Source organism: Mauremys mutica, chromosome 6 (assembly GCF_020497125.1).
Source record: "Mauremys mutica isolate MM-2020 ecotype Southern chromosome 6, ASM2049712v1, whole genome shotgun sequence".
Lineage (NCBI taxonomy): Eukaryota > Metazoa > Chordata > Testudines > Geoemydidae > Mauremys > Mauremys mutica.
In genome coordinates, this window is record NC_059077.1 from 77515879 (window position 1) to 77532119 (window position 16241).

General features: G+C 39.9%; 1 protein-coding gene across 1 annotated transcript; it reads left to right on the forward strand.

Moving 5' to 3' along the window:
- Positions 1 to 5424: 5424 nt before the first annotated feature.
- ISOC1 (isochorismatase domain containing 1) lies at positions 5425 to 15793 on the forward strand. Its single transcript, XM_045022228.1, is given in 6 exon segments — positions 5425 to 6283; positions 6285 to 6446; positions 8970 to 9089; positions 9282 to 9485; positions 9843 to 9959; positions 14814 to 15793. Coding segments are annotated over 6 exon segments (888 nt in total). The 5' UTR covers positions 5425 to 6145; the 3' UTR covers positions 14961 to 15793.
- Positions 15794 to 16241: the final 448 nt, after the last annotated feature.

The window sequence follows — 16241 nt, forward strand, 5'->3', positions numbered from 1 at the left end:
TCTAGAAATTCATTAAAAACTATCAGAATACCCAAGTATTTTTCTGGGGCCAAATCCCTATTCTCCCAGGCCTGACTCTGAACAGAGGGTTCAGATGGCCCCATTAACAAGTTGGGAATTCACTGGGGGTTCTGTACAGGGATCTGCCATATGATGTTCATTGAAGGTTCAGGACCTTCTTTTTCCGCAGCAGAACTGCACTTGTTCATCTGATTTACAGCCTGCAGGAAGAAAGCAACATTTGGTTCTCACACCTTAATGAACTAATAATGTAAATACACCACTTACAGCATTAGGAGAGACAAGGTGCTGCTGGGAAAATGGAAGGATATGATAACCCCACTTTCCACATGCAGTTAAGTATTCCATATCTGAATAAGAAGCCAGCACCAGTTGAGAATTCAGACATAAAATTATAAAACCTTTTTATAAGCAATTTATAAGCAATAAATAAACCAATTTTAATCTAAATGACTTTTTTCTATATAATCAAATATCCACTTCCGGATTCTAGCTTTAGGGCTGGAATATAATAAGCGCCTCAATTTAAGGCTGGCAGCAGTATATTTCCTGCTCACTGTATTTTATTTAATTTATTTATTTATTTAAATATGAATGAAGAGTCTAACAATGGCTCTAGGCACTATATATAGTTAAAACATACAACATCAGACCAAATCTACAAAAATACATGATGCACACTGCATAATATTATGCCCATACCCATGCTGGAAGAAATAATTATAACAAAAATAATCCCACACAAACACTCTATTACTTTAGTGATTCCCTTCCATGTCTTAAAGGTTAAGAAATTCTGGCTCTGAAGGTCCAAAGTGGGGAGGCACTTGCAAAATCCAGGAAAGGTTACATTTGTCTCACCAAGCACAGATTAATTTTTTTTCTCTTTGCCACAGTCACTACCTAATCATCTAGCAACAGCCCCAGATCTAATGACTCCCCCACTTTAACCCAACATAGGTAACATGAAAGAACGACAAGGGAAGGGTGGTATCTGCATAATTATGTTTACTAAACATATATATAACAAGGCCTAGCTACATGCACTGCTGCTCTGATAGGGTTCAGGTGGGTTCTTTATCAGTTTGACCTTTAGTACATTCTACAGAGGTAATAGATCTAGAAGCAAAGGCAACTGACTTTCAGGTTGTTGCCTTAAAGGCTTGGCCACTGAAATGTACCCTCTCTCTAGACAAAAGGTCGGCTCCCAAACAAGAGAACTGGTTTGTCAGAGGAGAGGTCACCTATCGGTGAAATTACCTGGTAGTACTCTGGGGTCTCCCATTGAGGCTGACCAAGGAGTCATCTGACAAATGAGAACTGGAAGGCTATAAAGGGCAGAAGCTGCTCTATTTGGTCTTTCTCTTTAGCCATGTCACACCTGCTTAAAATAAGGGAAGTTGCTGTAGGAGCTGATGAAGTCAGGGGAAGGAGGGGACCCTGCCTGCCTGAATACAGATGATTCTCCAAGGACAACCAAAGGAAAGGTGAACTAGAGTAAGGGGAAATGCATGCAGGATTTATAATTTTTGTATAGATCAGTTTTAATTCTCATGTGATCAAAGAGGTAGCAATAATGATTTAGAACTCTGTGCAATGTGTCTATATGTCATTTGATATACCTTGCATAAGGCTCACACCTTCAGTGGCATTCTAGGGGTACGTCCAGACTACCCGCCATATAGGCGGATAGTGATTGATTTATTGGGGATCAATATATTGCGTCTCATCTAGACGCAATATATCAATCTCCGAGCGGCGGTAGGGGAGTCGGTGGGGGAGCCATGGCTGTCGATCCCACGCCACAAGGACGGGAGGTAAGTCGAAATAAAGATACGTCGACTCCAGCTACGGTATTCCCGTAGCTGAAATTGCGTATCTTACATCGACCCCCCTCCACCCCCAGTGTAGACCAGGCCTAGGAGTGGGTGTATTTAAGCTACAGGAGTCTGAGGAATCACTACTGGTTCCAGGGTCTAGGCAGGGGACAGTGAGGTCTCAGCTTCCAGACAGGAGTGTTAGGTAGAGGTCTGCATTCCGAGGGCCCTAAGACTTGGATGGTGCCTGGACTTAAAACACCCAGGGATCCAGAGACTGGATTCCCACAAAGTGATCTGGTGGGCTGTCACCAAGTGTAGTCACACTGGATCTGTGACAGCCTCCATTGCCCTCTTGTTTAATTTTCAAACAATCACCTTCTTTTACATGCTTTCCTCCCATGCTGCCCTTCATGCTTGGAAGGTACTCCCCCATAAACACCCAAAAAACAATCTCACTATGATCCTTCAAAACACTCCTTAAAACTGGCCTTTGCCATGAAGCCTACAAAAAAACTTGACAATGGCTAGGTTGCTGGTGTGCAGCAGAGACCATTGCCTATTATGCTGATCAATAGTGTCTCATTATTTCTTTGTACTTTCCCCATCACTCCATCTGTACCCATCTGTTGACTCTTGTCTTATACATAGTCTTTGCCCCAAAGAGTTTACAGTCTATCTTTTTGTTCTGTGTTTGTATAGTGCCTAGCATAAATGGAGTCCTGCTCCATGACAGGAGCTTTTAAGCACTACAATAAAACAAATAAATAATAATGTAGGTATTCTGTTGAGTTCTTTTACTTATTTCTTAGGGCTTATTCAACAACAGCCAGTCCCTCCTATGGTACCGAGAATACATTCAGCAAGTTGATGGTTCTCAAATACACAATATGGAAATTCAATTCGCACAGAAAATTAGAAGTGTCTAAGGTAACTATGGGCAGACACAGCTCTCATTTTTATATATAAATCTGGGAGTGACTGATAAGTAAAGATGTTGACTTTAGATACTGAATACTGGAAACAATTAAAGTAAAGTGCGGAGGACTGGCTGTTATAATTTTAAAAAATGGCACATCACAGATTAAGATCAAACTATAAACTGATTAATTCAAACAGGATAATAGGATTCACACAGATTACTGAACTTGTCACCTTTTTCATTTGGAGAACTGGAATTGATTTCAAGTTAACTGACTGACCCATAAAATTGTTCAGTTCAAATGCTTTTACTTTAATAGTATTAAGTGACTGGCTGTAGTCATTAACTGTATCAGCCGAACAGTAAACTGAATGAGCAATTACAAAATACCGGTAAATCCTGAACAACTGGCTAGTTGGCAGGCATGACTACATGTTCTTCACAAACTTTGAAATTCATCCTAAAATGTGTATTTCTAATACAACAAAAATAATAATTTGTAATTAAATTCAAAACATCCCAGAAAGGAACATACTATTATGTTTACTGTACAGCTAGGTAACCTGAGAATGGAGAGGTTAAGTCACTTGGCAAATGTCAGACTGCAATCAGTGGCAGAACCAGAAAATCAAAATCAAGGTATCTGCTTCCAAGTCCTTTGGTCTAAGAAAATATTTGCAGATGACATTAGTTTCGAAAGGGTTGATCCTAAGTATGCCTAGGCTTTATGTTCTCTTAACATAGCAGAATTGTGTTCAGAACTTTTGCATTGAGCATTAAGTTGTATGCTAGGAGAAAATCCTTATCTAAATTAAGCCATGTGGATCACAGAGAGGCAGCTGCAGCTTCCACTAAAACTAGACCATTCTTTCTTTCCCTACTAATCCATGTAATTCATTGCTTTAATCATTATGGGCCTGATTCTTCCACTCTATACCACAGGGAGTGGTACCTACTCATGTGAGCAGTCCTACTGATTCCAGTAGAACTACTTGTGTAAGTACTAACTCAACATGAGTAAGATGGCAGAAATGGGCCCTGTCATTAATTATACTGTGGTCTAAGTTCTGACCTCATTAGTGTCTGGGCAATCTTGCTGAATTTACTGGGATAAAAATGAGGGCAGAGTCAATGAATGTTTTGGACCTGTATCTTGATCATTTGGTATAACTTCTGCTTACAGACAATAAGACCCTCAGTTTGAATGTCTGCTCGTGTAACGTAGAATTTTTACTAAAAACAGCTACCGAACAAGGTCTTCATTAATCAGTTAAGGCTGTTTTAGTGTCTGCCAAATGTGGCAATTTAGCATCAGCAGGGAAAAATACAAAATTGAAGGACTACATTTGCTAGCAACAGAATTTTTTTAATCAAGCACCAGGTTTATTCTGTGCTAAGGTTGCAGTCAAGTTAGTTCTTGAGCATTATGATAACTGTTGTGCATCACCCAGTCACAGATTTCCAACACATGTATTTTAGATAGGTAGATATTCAGTAAAGTGTGTGAACCGTTTTGAACTGGATGACCATGGGAAACGCCATCAGAAATTGAGATGTTATTGCTGTTGGTATTTCATTCCTACAATTCAGACCATTTCCCAAATAATCTGGAGTATAACAGAACTGCCTAGAAACTCAAGACAAGAACTTGGTTATATTCCTGGTTCTGCTACTCATTCACCGGGTGATCTTGGGCAAGTTACTTCTGGCAAAAGTCTGTCAATTTCACATAGTCCCACCAGAAGTTCAGAGAATGAGAGAAGAGGGCATGCGGGCACAAAGTGCCCCCCCTTTGGAGCCAATTGCAGGCTCAATGCCTTGCTTTGTATGTCCATGATTTTTTTTTTTGTTTTGCATTTAAATGTATTAACCTATCATATATGTCCATAATGACAGCATGAAAAAACTGTTCTGAATCTAAATCAAAGTCAAAGCTCAGGCTGCAATGCTTTCAAAGGATGTGAATTAAAACACAAGCAGTCTTCAGGCCATATCAATGGCATATTTACTATATATGCACACACACTATTACAGTCTCCATATGGTTAAGGCCTTAAACATGCAGCAAATCCTCTCTGAGGCACACACTGAAGATAAATATAAAGGACAATTTTTGTTTAAGTATCAGATTGTTTCATACTTTCCATTTCACTATGTAATGATAAATCTTATCTTTACTGGTTGGTAATCAGATCTAATGCCTGCAGCACTCCAGATGTGTTCACTCCATGAAATACCTTTACCCATTTGAGGTAATTACCAAATAGGAATAGTCTCAAAGAATAACATGTTTCTAAGGCCTAAATTGACTTTTAGGCACTACCAATAAGTGCAAGATATAGGCCACCAGCCATATGCAGACATGCAAAGCCCATGAAAAAAACCACAGAAATTGGCTTATTTTTGGCTTAATTGACTTGTGAGTTGCTTGTTGGCTACTTTTGGCTTGTAGCTTCTTTTCTTTCATTGGCTCCCGGCAAGCAGGGGCAAGGGGGGTAAAGAGTCAGGGATGCACACAGTGGGCCCACCACAGTCCCAGACTGCAGATCAGGGGGATCTAGTCACTTAGAGTTGGGGTTCTTAGGGACTGGCTTGTTTTGGCCTTGTTTTTTGGCTTATTGTAAAAATTGCAGTGCTTATTTACTGCATGAAAGTTGGTAACTGTGTGAAGCAGGAGCACGGAGCAGTCAGTGCTGGCAGTAGCGTGACCAGACAGCAAATGTGAAAAAATCAGGACGGGTGTGGGGGGTAATAGGAGCCTATATAAGAAAAAAGACCCCAAAAATCATGACTATCCCTATAAAATCGGGACATCTGGTCACCCTAACTATGGCTAACTGCTAAGAGGCATCCCGCCTTCCCAGCGGCAGCCTGACAGCCACGAACGTCCCCTCTGGTTACTGGGTCTAGCTAGGGCGCCCCGCGGGAAGGGTGACAGGAGCCGCTGTGCTGCGGCTGCCTCACAGAGCCCCGCCCTCTCCGTGCTCATGGTGTGGCCCGGTGCGGGGTCCGGGACCGCGGCGTGGATGCCGGGGCAGCCCAGCTGAGGTGAGTGCGGCGCCGCCGCCGGCTCTGCCCCAGGGGAGCCGCTCGGGGGCAGTGCAGCGGCAGGCGCAGCCTCAGCTGCCGGGCGCCGCGGCCAGGCCAGGCAGGGGCCCCCGCTACTCCTAGCAGGCTGGAGCGAGCGAGCGAGCGGGCTGAGGCGGAAGGGCCCTAGGCCCGGGGTAGACGCAGCTGGGCTGGGAGCGGGGCCTCATGGTGAGGAGGCGGAGCAGGAGCCGGGACTGGGGGCCGCCCGTCTGCCCGGGGGGCGGGAGCGGCTGGCGGAGCAGCAGTAAGCGGCGGCTTGGGCCGCAGGGAGGCGCCTGAGCGGCTGCCCCTGAATATGGCGGCGGCTGCTCCTCCCGCGGGCGGCGGGGGCTGCTGCCCGGCCGGGCCCGGCGGCGGCTCGGTGCCTGTGCTCTTCTGCTTCTCGGTCTTCGCCCGGCCCTCGACCGTGCCGCACGGCGCCGGCTACGAGCTGCTTGATCCAGAAGTTCCTGAGCCTCTACGGGGACCAGCTCGACATGCACCGCAAGTTCGTGGTGCAGCTCTTCGCCGAGGAGTGGAGCCAGTACATCGACCTGCCCAAGGGCTTCGTGGTCAGCGAGCGCTGCAAAGTGCGCCTGGTGCCCCTGCAGATACAGGTGAGAACCACCCCGGCCAGGGGCCGCTCCCGCCCTCCCTGTGCCTGCCTAGCTCGGAGTTTACGGGCTCCCTGGAGCACGCGGGGCTGAGACTCACTCCTCTGAGGTGCACGCCTCCCACCCTGTCTGCAGGAATACACTCCCGGCAGCTCTCAGTCTGCAGGGCCCCGCTTTGGCTTCCCCCGGTCCTTTAAAGACTTTCTCGGCGCGCTTTAGGTCTCCTTAAAGCCGGCCCCCTCCCGCTGGGGGTGTGGCAGCACCCCCTGACTTGGAGTGGTTTTCCATTATATACAAGCTTCACAGTTTTGTTCAATGGCTTCTAAGCACCCCCCGACTATAAAAATTGTTCCAGTGCCCTTCCCCCAGCTACCTCCCTCTCAGGCACATACCCCTTTTCACACCCACTGCCTGCTTCTCTCTAAAGTCCACATACGCTGTTGAAACCCCCTGCTGTAGCCACCGCCTCTTATGTAACCTGCTCTAAAATTTCTTTTGGAAAATTAACGTTGAAGGAGTGTAACCTCAGTTTCTCTTAACATGCATACATAGATTTCTATGTCCACAGTTGTGACCAGAGTTTAGGAATACAATTTATTAGCTCATCACTTTTATTGTGCCCAATCAGTTAAATAACAAATATAGTTATCCTCAAGAAATCTGAGCTTCCACATGTTGCAATAAATATCTTTGTTTTAAAAAATGATACAATATAGAAGACAGGTTATAAAAATGATTGCATAGCAGTGTCTGAGAGTGCTATGTTTCCTGACAGTCTTTTTAATTGTAATAATGATTTGCAATGTCTGAGGGAAACTTCAGTGCCGAATAAAAAAGGGATTAGGCAAAATGTCCGTGAGGAAGCAATACAGCAAAACTACATTTTATATTATACTGATACATTTATATTATGAAGCCCGTAACCTAATGCACTTCACAGAAACACATGTATCTCACAGCCGCCCTTGAATCTTGATTTTATATTTAATGAATCAGACCATATTTTCCCCAAAGATGGTACAATACATAAAACAGTAAACATTTGTCATTTGAAATAGACAACCTGTGCAATCTTTCTTTCAACTAAATTTGTGCTAAGGTGGAATTGAGGTTGGGGTCAGGATTCAACATTGAAAACAAAGATTAATCTTTAATTACAAATTTTATTGTGCCAGAGCTTTGTACCATGCACTACATGCCCCCAGTTTTATATTCAGTCCTGCTTCTTATAAGTTATAGAAGACTGCTAGACAGATACGGTACATGTTTTTCATAGTAAGATATCTTTATACAAACCAGAGATTTATGCCAGTCGTGCTGTAATGACTGCATTCACAACAAAATTGCCTCCCTTTTTCCAGCTTAGGGCGTTTTAAAACGTCAGCTATTTTTCAATAATGAAAATGTGAATTTTATATGGAGAGAAATGTTCTGGTTTTAGCTGTAGTCAATTAATTTTCCGCTGTCAGGCAGAAATTCTGGATGAGTTGGAAATACAAAGAATAGCCATATTCCAAATAATAAAAATTATTCATTTTTTACATTTCATCACCAGAAAATACTTATTGGGATGTTATTCATAAATTAGCCTTAATAATAGAGTCCTGTGCCCTAGCAGGTTATCAGGTCAGACTCCCTCTACCTCAGTGGCTCTCAGACGTTCCAGATTACTGTACCCCTATCAGGAGTCTGATTTTGTCTTGTGTACCCCCAAATTTCACCTTACTTAAAGATGACTTGCTTACAGAGTCAGACATAAAAATACAAATAGTGTCACGGTACACTATTACTGAAAAATGGCGTACTTATTTTTACCATATAATTATAAAATAAATGAATTGGAATATAAATATGGTACTTACATTTCAGTGTATAGAGCAATATAAACAAGTCATCGTCTGTATGAAATTTTAGTTTGTACTGATTTTGCTAATGCTTTTTTATGTAGCCTGCTGTAAAACTAAGCAAATAATATGAATATGAATGAATATGAATACATACCAAGTATATAGAAAGAGAATTTTATTTTAAACTTTGTTATACTACTTTTAATTTTTAACATTAGTAGGTAAAACAGTTTTGAGAGAAGTGTAATGAAGTAATGTCCCTTTAGTTGTGGATGCAGAATTGTATATATTTTTGTCAAAAGGTCAGATCCTGTGACTAGCAGTTATATTTTAAAGTATACAAGTCTCATTGTGTATTTAAACTGTCCTGAGTGCATCTCTCACTTGATAAAACTGTGGATTCCTGTTGGTTACTGCAACACTGCTGTATGTCTGGGTCAATATTTAATTGATTGCTACATGTTAGTTTTAAAAACAAACGATCAAAATAAAATAAAATCCTTAAACATCCTTTCCCCTCTAATTTTTTTGTTCTTCAGTATGCGTTGTTCTTCAGTAACACCTTGGCAGAGTTTTTAAAAACTATTTCCCATTCCAGAAATCTCCTTATTTTTTAATAACCATTTAAAAATTTAATTGAATTAAAACTGTGACGTTAAATCTGTATTTTTGTTTTCAGATAACTACATTAGGCAACCTGACACCTTCAAGCACTGTATTCTTTTGTTGCGATATGCAAGAAAGATTCAGACCTGCTATCAAATATTTTGGTGATATCATCAGTGTAGGACAAAGATTGGTAGGTTTACTGATTTACCCCCTTTCTCCTCCCCTCCACTGCAGTAACTACAAAAATAGTTGCAAATTGTCATCAATGCATAGATAATACTGGTTACTTGTGTCTTATACAGTCCAGATGTAAATACTAAACGTTCACCCCTCTCTTGCTTAAATAATTGTTTTATTTTTGTGGATTTGTTTTTCCTTGCAGGTCCAGGGTGCACGGATTTTAGGAATTCCGGTCATTGTGACAGAACAGTATCCCAAAGGCCTTGGCAGCACTGTGCAAGAAATTGATTTAACAGGAGTTAAACTTGTGCTTCCAAAAACAAAATTTTCTATGGTATTGCCAGAAGTAGAAGCTGCCTTAGCAGATATTCCTGGAGTCCGCAGTGTTGTCTTGTTTGGAGTAGAAGTATGTACTTGTTTGTTATAGTAGTGTATTATTACTGTAGTATGGTTGAAAATGTGTTTTTATATATTGATGTCTACGCAAAGCAGTGTTATAGTCCAGATACCACTTAAAGGTTAAATTGTTTGTGATCATTTCAGTTGTTCAGAGAGGATAATCTCATAAGATACTTAGATACTTATAAAATTAAGTTTACAAGGCCAGATCCTGCAATTATGCAGTTTGCATTCAAAACTCCCATTGAATTAATTAGTAATTTAATGTTTAGGAAAATTATAGGATTGATCCCTAATTTAATCTTGTACTGTAGTTCTAGGTAATCCTGTAAATACTTTTATAATGCTGGTATTTTTCTGACAGACTCACGTGTGCATCCAGCAAACAGCGCTGGAATTGGTTGGCAGAGGTGTGGAAGTTCACATTGTAGCAGATGCCACCTCATCAAGAAGTATGATGGACAGGATGTTTGCTCTTGAGGTAACATGCATATTTTAGATAGACTTTCTTCTACACCTTGGGTCTGTATTTGGTTCTCTTATTGATACAAACCATTGAGAAAGTCACAAACATTACAGCAAGTGAATAACTCAGTGAGAGGTGTTAGTCAGGTAGTCATCCACAGAATAGGTCACCAAGCAACAGGAGGGCCAGGATTTTTTTTAAAACGTAAATATTTTGGTGACATGTGTCTACATGGAGAGCACAGAGTTGGGGACATCAGGTGAGAATTTGGGAGCGTCTCATGAAATGTTGGACTTCTACAAACTACTGACTTTTCGTGGCCCCTTGGGTGACCTCATAAAACTGAATTCTCTATGAAACTGTATAAAAATACTATAAAACTTTTTATAGTTCAGAATGGTATTTTGCTCGGCATGCTACTGTTAAACAATTCAAAGTATAAAGGGGCCCCAGTTCTGAAGCGCCTTGTAATGTGCTTCCCCCCCCCCCCCGCACCCCCTCCAAAAGGCAGCAAATTCATTAAAACTCCTACTTGCCTCTAAGGAGCTAAAAAGCTTTAAGTTCCAGGTTTTTAAAAAGTTTCATTATCACAATTAGAAGAATTCTGGTAGTCCAACTGAATATGTTACAAATGTTGCAGAAGTGACAATACATAAAGCTAGAAAATTTTAAAAGTGCACCTGCATTTCATACACAACGTCATGGTGGTTTTATGGAAAACAATGCACTAACTATCTTGCAAACTTCATTGGTGTGTTAAAAATCGAAGATGGAAAAGAGAACTGTATCTGCACTAAACATGGAAATTTTTGCTCTGGATTTTAGCAAAATAGTTGAAAATTAAACTCTTAAAATGAACAGTAATTCCATAACTTTGTGCCAGTCACATAGAATCAAAAAAGGAGTTGCACACCTTCTATGTCGAGTAAAACTTTAGAGCTTAAGGAAAGTCAACAGGATTGAACATTTGATAAAAATGCAGTAACTTTGATTAAGTGCGAGCTTAATGAAATCTGCCACATAATGCATATGACACACAAGGACTACTGTCAGAAAAATAAGTCACAGACTCATCTGAAAACTAATTCAGTACAGTATTGCTATTGCTTAATATATATAGCAAGAAAAGAACCAAAATTTTGGTGGTTTTGCTGTTTCTGTACATTTGCTTAGAACAAACAGCACATATCTTTCACGTGCACATGCGTACACACACACAAATCACAGTTCTGTGTATTGTAATAGATTTTGAATTGCCCTGGATAAGTCTTGGATTTTGTCCAGTCAAAATGGATCCATTATCATTGTAAAAAAGTAGATAGCTGCACTCACTCAAAACTCCTAGAAGGGCACTTCAAACAAATTAATTGGTTCTAGATTTTTTTTTTTTTTTTTTTGAGTTTGGGGTAAATGTCAGTAGTTCTCAAAATGTAGTTTAGAAAGCACTTGCTGGTTCTTTGTGGAGAGCTGACAGGTTACATGTTACTGGCTCCTCTTCTTTTCAGTCCACCTCTACAAGCTTTTAGTCTCCTTTTTGCAATGAAGAGCCTATATTACAGCTGCTGTTTAATATTATAGGGGAGAGGAATTGAATACTGCCCTCAGGGACCATGGCTGGGGAAATGGGGACCAGAAAACAGGAAGGCATGTACAGGAATGTTGTATAATCATGGGACTGATTGTCTTAAGATGTGTTCCATGCTTTCAGAACATTTGATAACCCCTGATTTAGGCTAAATACACCATAGGAAGAAATATTTAAAGCCTTCAATTTTTTCCCTCTTTCACTATCCCATAGGGGAGGTGGTAGATTTAATTCATTAATATGTGTTGCTTCAGATATGCCTGCAAGTCTTTGAGATCCTCTAGTAGAGGGTACTATAGAACTACAAGCTATTATGTAGACATTTTAATACAATTTGATTCTAAATTATTGGTGTACAGTGCATTTAAAATGTTCAAATTAGACCCATATACACATCAGAATGATTGTACTCTGTATGAGACACATTCTGGCATGAAACAGGAATAGTTCTTCAACCTTTTTTTTTTTTTCTGCTGCCCTCAGCCGTGTTTGCATTCCTCCACTCTGGGCAGATTACTCCTTCCTCATGATGGGGTATACAGGGTGATTGCCCTTTAATGTTTAGATTCTGACCAAGGAGAATCCTGCATGAAACCTGAGTGTAGCCAGAGCTGAGGAAGACAACTTTTATCCCACGGTCTCCTCTTTTGCTGTTGCTTCTCGGATATGTACAGATACATGTAGCGCCATTTAGAATTCAATCCTGTATGCTGAGATATTTTTGTCATCATGAAGAAAGCTCTAAAAGAAAATTGTTTTACAATAAGTTAGGTTTTTGTTATGCTTGAACAAGTATAAGTAATCAGTTAAGCAGCAAAATTTTTGAATGCTAACAAGCTATCTTGAGGCTCCTGTTAGTTTCCTCAGTTGCTGACGTAAGTGGTAGTGTGTACAAGCCCTAAGGCTATGTCTGCACTACAGCTTATGTCAGCAGAATGTATATTGTTCAGGGGTGTGACTAAACCACCACCTGAGTAACATAAGTTACACCAACATAAGCGACACTGTGGACAGTGCTGTGTCAGTGGGAGAGCTCGTGGAGGTGGCTTCATCATGCCAATGGGAGAGCTCTCTCCTGTCGGCATACAGTGTCTTCACTAGACACGCTGCAGCCGCGACGCTGCAGCTCTGTACATGTAGATGTGTCCTAAGTCTTTTCCCAAGACATTTAACAGCCCATTCTATGCAAAACAGTTCCTCCTCTTGGGCTAAAGAGGTTAATGGTTTCCTAAAACAGATCTGCAAAGCTAATGGTTAGGTCATTTACACTTTTACTAGCCATTATAGAGAAGAGGCATATACCTTTGCATATGCTACTTTCAGAACCCTTTAAGCTGGCAAGATAGTGACCTCACTTGCCTCACCTCCTCACAAGGTGAATTTTACCCTCAGCATTTTCTTCTCTTACATGTATTTCTTTAACAGCCCACTCTCAGTTGCTATTCTGTTTTAATGACGCATGCATTACTGACATGAACACAGATTTCAGCTATACTTCTGAAATGTAGTTCTGGTAGTGTTTTATCATTTGCATTTTTTGGATAAGGAGTTATGTTTTTTCTTTCAAGTGTGAGCGAGTCTCCTGTTTTTCCCTAGCCAGTTTTCATTCCATTCCAGCTCCCATTTATAACTTTTTCGTAATAGTTAGTGCTCTGATAATCATTTTGGGAATTTTAACAGGAGCCTCAAGTCCACTTTTTCGGTGCTTAAATTCTGCTATTTCATTTGCTGCTTGTATCTGTTTAAGTATATGACCCAGAGAAAATGTATCTGTTGTTGTTAGATACCAGTAATGTATTTTAAAATCTTTAACTGTGCTATGCATATTCTGTTTAATTTAAAATACGCGTGACCTTCATGTGGATTAAAGTTATTCACTACAGTGCTGGAGAATGCACTGCTTTTTTGCAATTTAAGATTAAAACTTGCAGCCGTGTTCTCATGCAGAAAGTGTTAACTTGAAGGAAACAATCTGCATTTGTCCATTGTTTTACAAACTACATGCTTACTGCATAAGATATGACACTTAGCTAAAAATAGTGATTTTCCCCCATACAAAGATTACTACAATAATGTGGGGATATGAATAAAGGGTAGCTAATCTAGCTACCAAGGGCTAAAGATCCCAACCCCTCATAATAGGTTAGGGTACTTTTTTTCCTCCAACCGCTCACAATAGAGACCAAGCCTGGAAAGTCCATTTCCTTCTCATTTTCTCTCCTACCCACTGTCCCCTCCATGGGGATAGTGGGCATGGGAGGTAGACAGGATCCAGAATAGGGATCTACAATATCAGTGAGGCAGGGATCTGATGTAGCCATTAAGCAGCTGTATAACTCTCTTTGCTATGGAGCTTTGGCCTAACAGAGGGGGCCAGCCTTTCTCCTGGATACATTAGGATATTCTGCTGTACAGGCAGCAATTGTAGTCTGCCAGGGTTTGCATGCACTGCAAGATGTTTGGAGCTAGACAGAACATTACTGAATTTAATTGTGCCTGTATGAAATAACTTAAAATATAGGTGGTCTCTTTTAATCCTAACAATTTTAACTTTTATGCTGAAAATATTTTATAGTCTTTCAGAAGAGTTCTCTTTGTGTAAATGTCCCATTTCAGGCTAAGTACAAGCTTTGCATTGTTAATAAAAAATATTGCTGTCTGACTAATATGAGTGAATTACAGTCAACAGCTAAGGCTTGTAAAAGAGTCTTCCTCTCTTACTTTCACGAGACTATACAGTGCCCTGGAACCAGCAATCCCATGAACAGGGTATTGGACGGTATCTAACAACCTCTGAAAAAGGAAATTCATCTTCAGTAGCAGCTAACTTATTTTCTTTATAAGGCATCTTACCTAGGATCTCAAATTTTTATAAACTGTATGAGAGAAGCTTTTCAAAACCGCTGTTGTTGTTGGAAGATGTATAAGTCTCACTTTATGTATAGGGAAACATTCACATAGAGGAAAGTAACATGCTTAAATTCACACAGAAGATCTGAACTGGAGAAAGAAACCCTTCTGAATAAAATGCTTTAATCCAAGACTGTTCTTCCCCCTAATATTCCATAATAAAATGGAATTGGCTTTCTCCTTCCCCCATCCCTCTTAATTCTCACCGGCCTCCTGGTTTTATCCTTCCCATCCATAAATACTGGGGGCAAAACAGCACAGGCTTTATTGTTTAGTGAATATTGTAAAAGTATTCTCCATTTGATATATTGTATGTGCTTATCCACACTTGCAAGGGTCTCACCTTTTTCTGTCTCTGTTCTTTTCTCTTTTAGCGTCTTGCTCGCACTGGAATAATAGTTACCACTAGTGAGGCCGTCTTGCTGCAGCTGGTAGCTGATAAAGATCATCCAAAATTCAAAGAAATTCAAAACATCATTAAGGCAAGTGCTCCAGAGTCAGGGCTCCTTTCCAAAGTATAAAGAGGGCTTTTTGAAAGAGCAGCACATTGTCATCTTTAAGGAAGAACTAAAGTTGTAAACAGACACGCGTGCACACTCTCACACCAGCTTCAGTAAAAATATAAAACTAAAAATTGGCGTATTTGTGCTTGCCTTAGCAAAATTTTGTCTGGGTGCCAGTGTGTTCTGTTTAATCACAGCTGTCAAAGACATTGAGTACCATGAGAAGCTTTTATTGTCAGATGCTCTATTATTTATTTTAAAAAAACTTAACAGAGGTGCCTGTTAGTCTGTACTGTATCCACTGATAGTTACAATTCTCCAAAAAGTGCACATTTCTGTGAAATTTCTCTTGATTGTTCACTTTGTAAAAGTGTACTGTGATATTCTGCTTCACTTTTGTATTGATCGAGGTAAATGTGATGTGCTAATATGCTTTAACTTTGTGCATAAATTAAACTATTTTAATAGAGAATTTCAATAGTATAAAATAGATGGACTACATGTTTACATTGTCTGTCTTTTAGAATAAAAGCTAAATGCTTTGCTTATTCAGTAGACAAGCCAAGTAGTTCAAGCAACAATCTAGGCTTAATTATTTTGGGTGGCTGAAGTGGACTACGTTGATTCTTGATTATTCCAGACTTTTTTTGACTCCCTAATCCTGTTTTAATGTTCTGTACTTCAACTACAAGTTCCAGGAAGCAATCATTGGGTCACTGCCCCTTTCAAAATTATAAAGAAATCTGTCAATGAGATGATCTAAAAGATTGGTTTATAGTAATTCACAGCTAGTGGGAGACTACTAGCATTTAAAATTGAAAAAAAAATCTTAAACTCTTTTTCAGTTTCAATTACTAAAGGCTAATTATTTCTAGAAATGTCCTTGGATTTTTTTAATCCTTGTATGACTAGATTTAATAAACTCCATCTGGTTTCTGCATTAAGCCAAGCAATCCCTGAAAAAAATAATCAATTTTTCTAGTCTGTTGCAGACTTCTGCAGCACTGATGTTGGAATTTGATTGGAATCTAGCCTAAAAGCGTAATTTAAAAAGGGACATCTGTAACTTGTTGCTATATATTTTGTAGCTGGAACTTTAACACGATTGTTCCTCTTGAAGGCACTGTCTTCATGTTCAAATGGGTTAAAAATTGTTACATAATGTTTACAACAAGAATGTAACTTTAGAACCTTTAAGGTGTTGGTTTTTTTGGTTTATTATTATTATTATTTTTAAGTAGATGAAACAAAATATTGAACATATTGATCTTTTGTGTATAAAACTAATTACAGTAAATG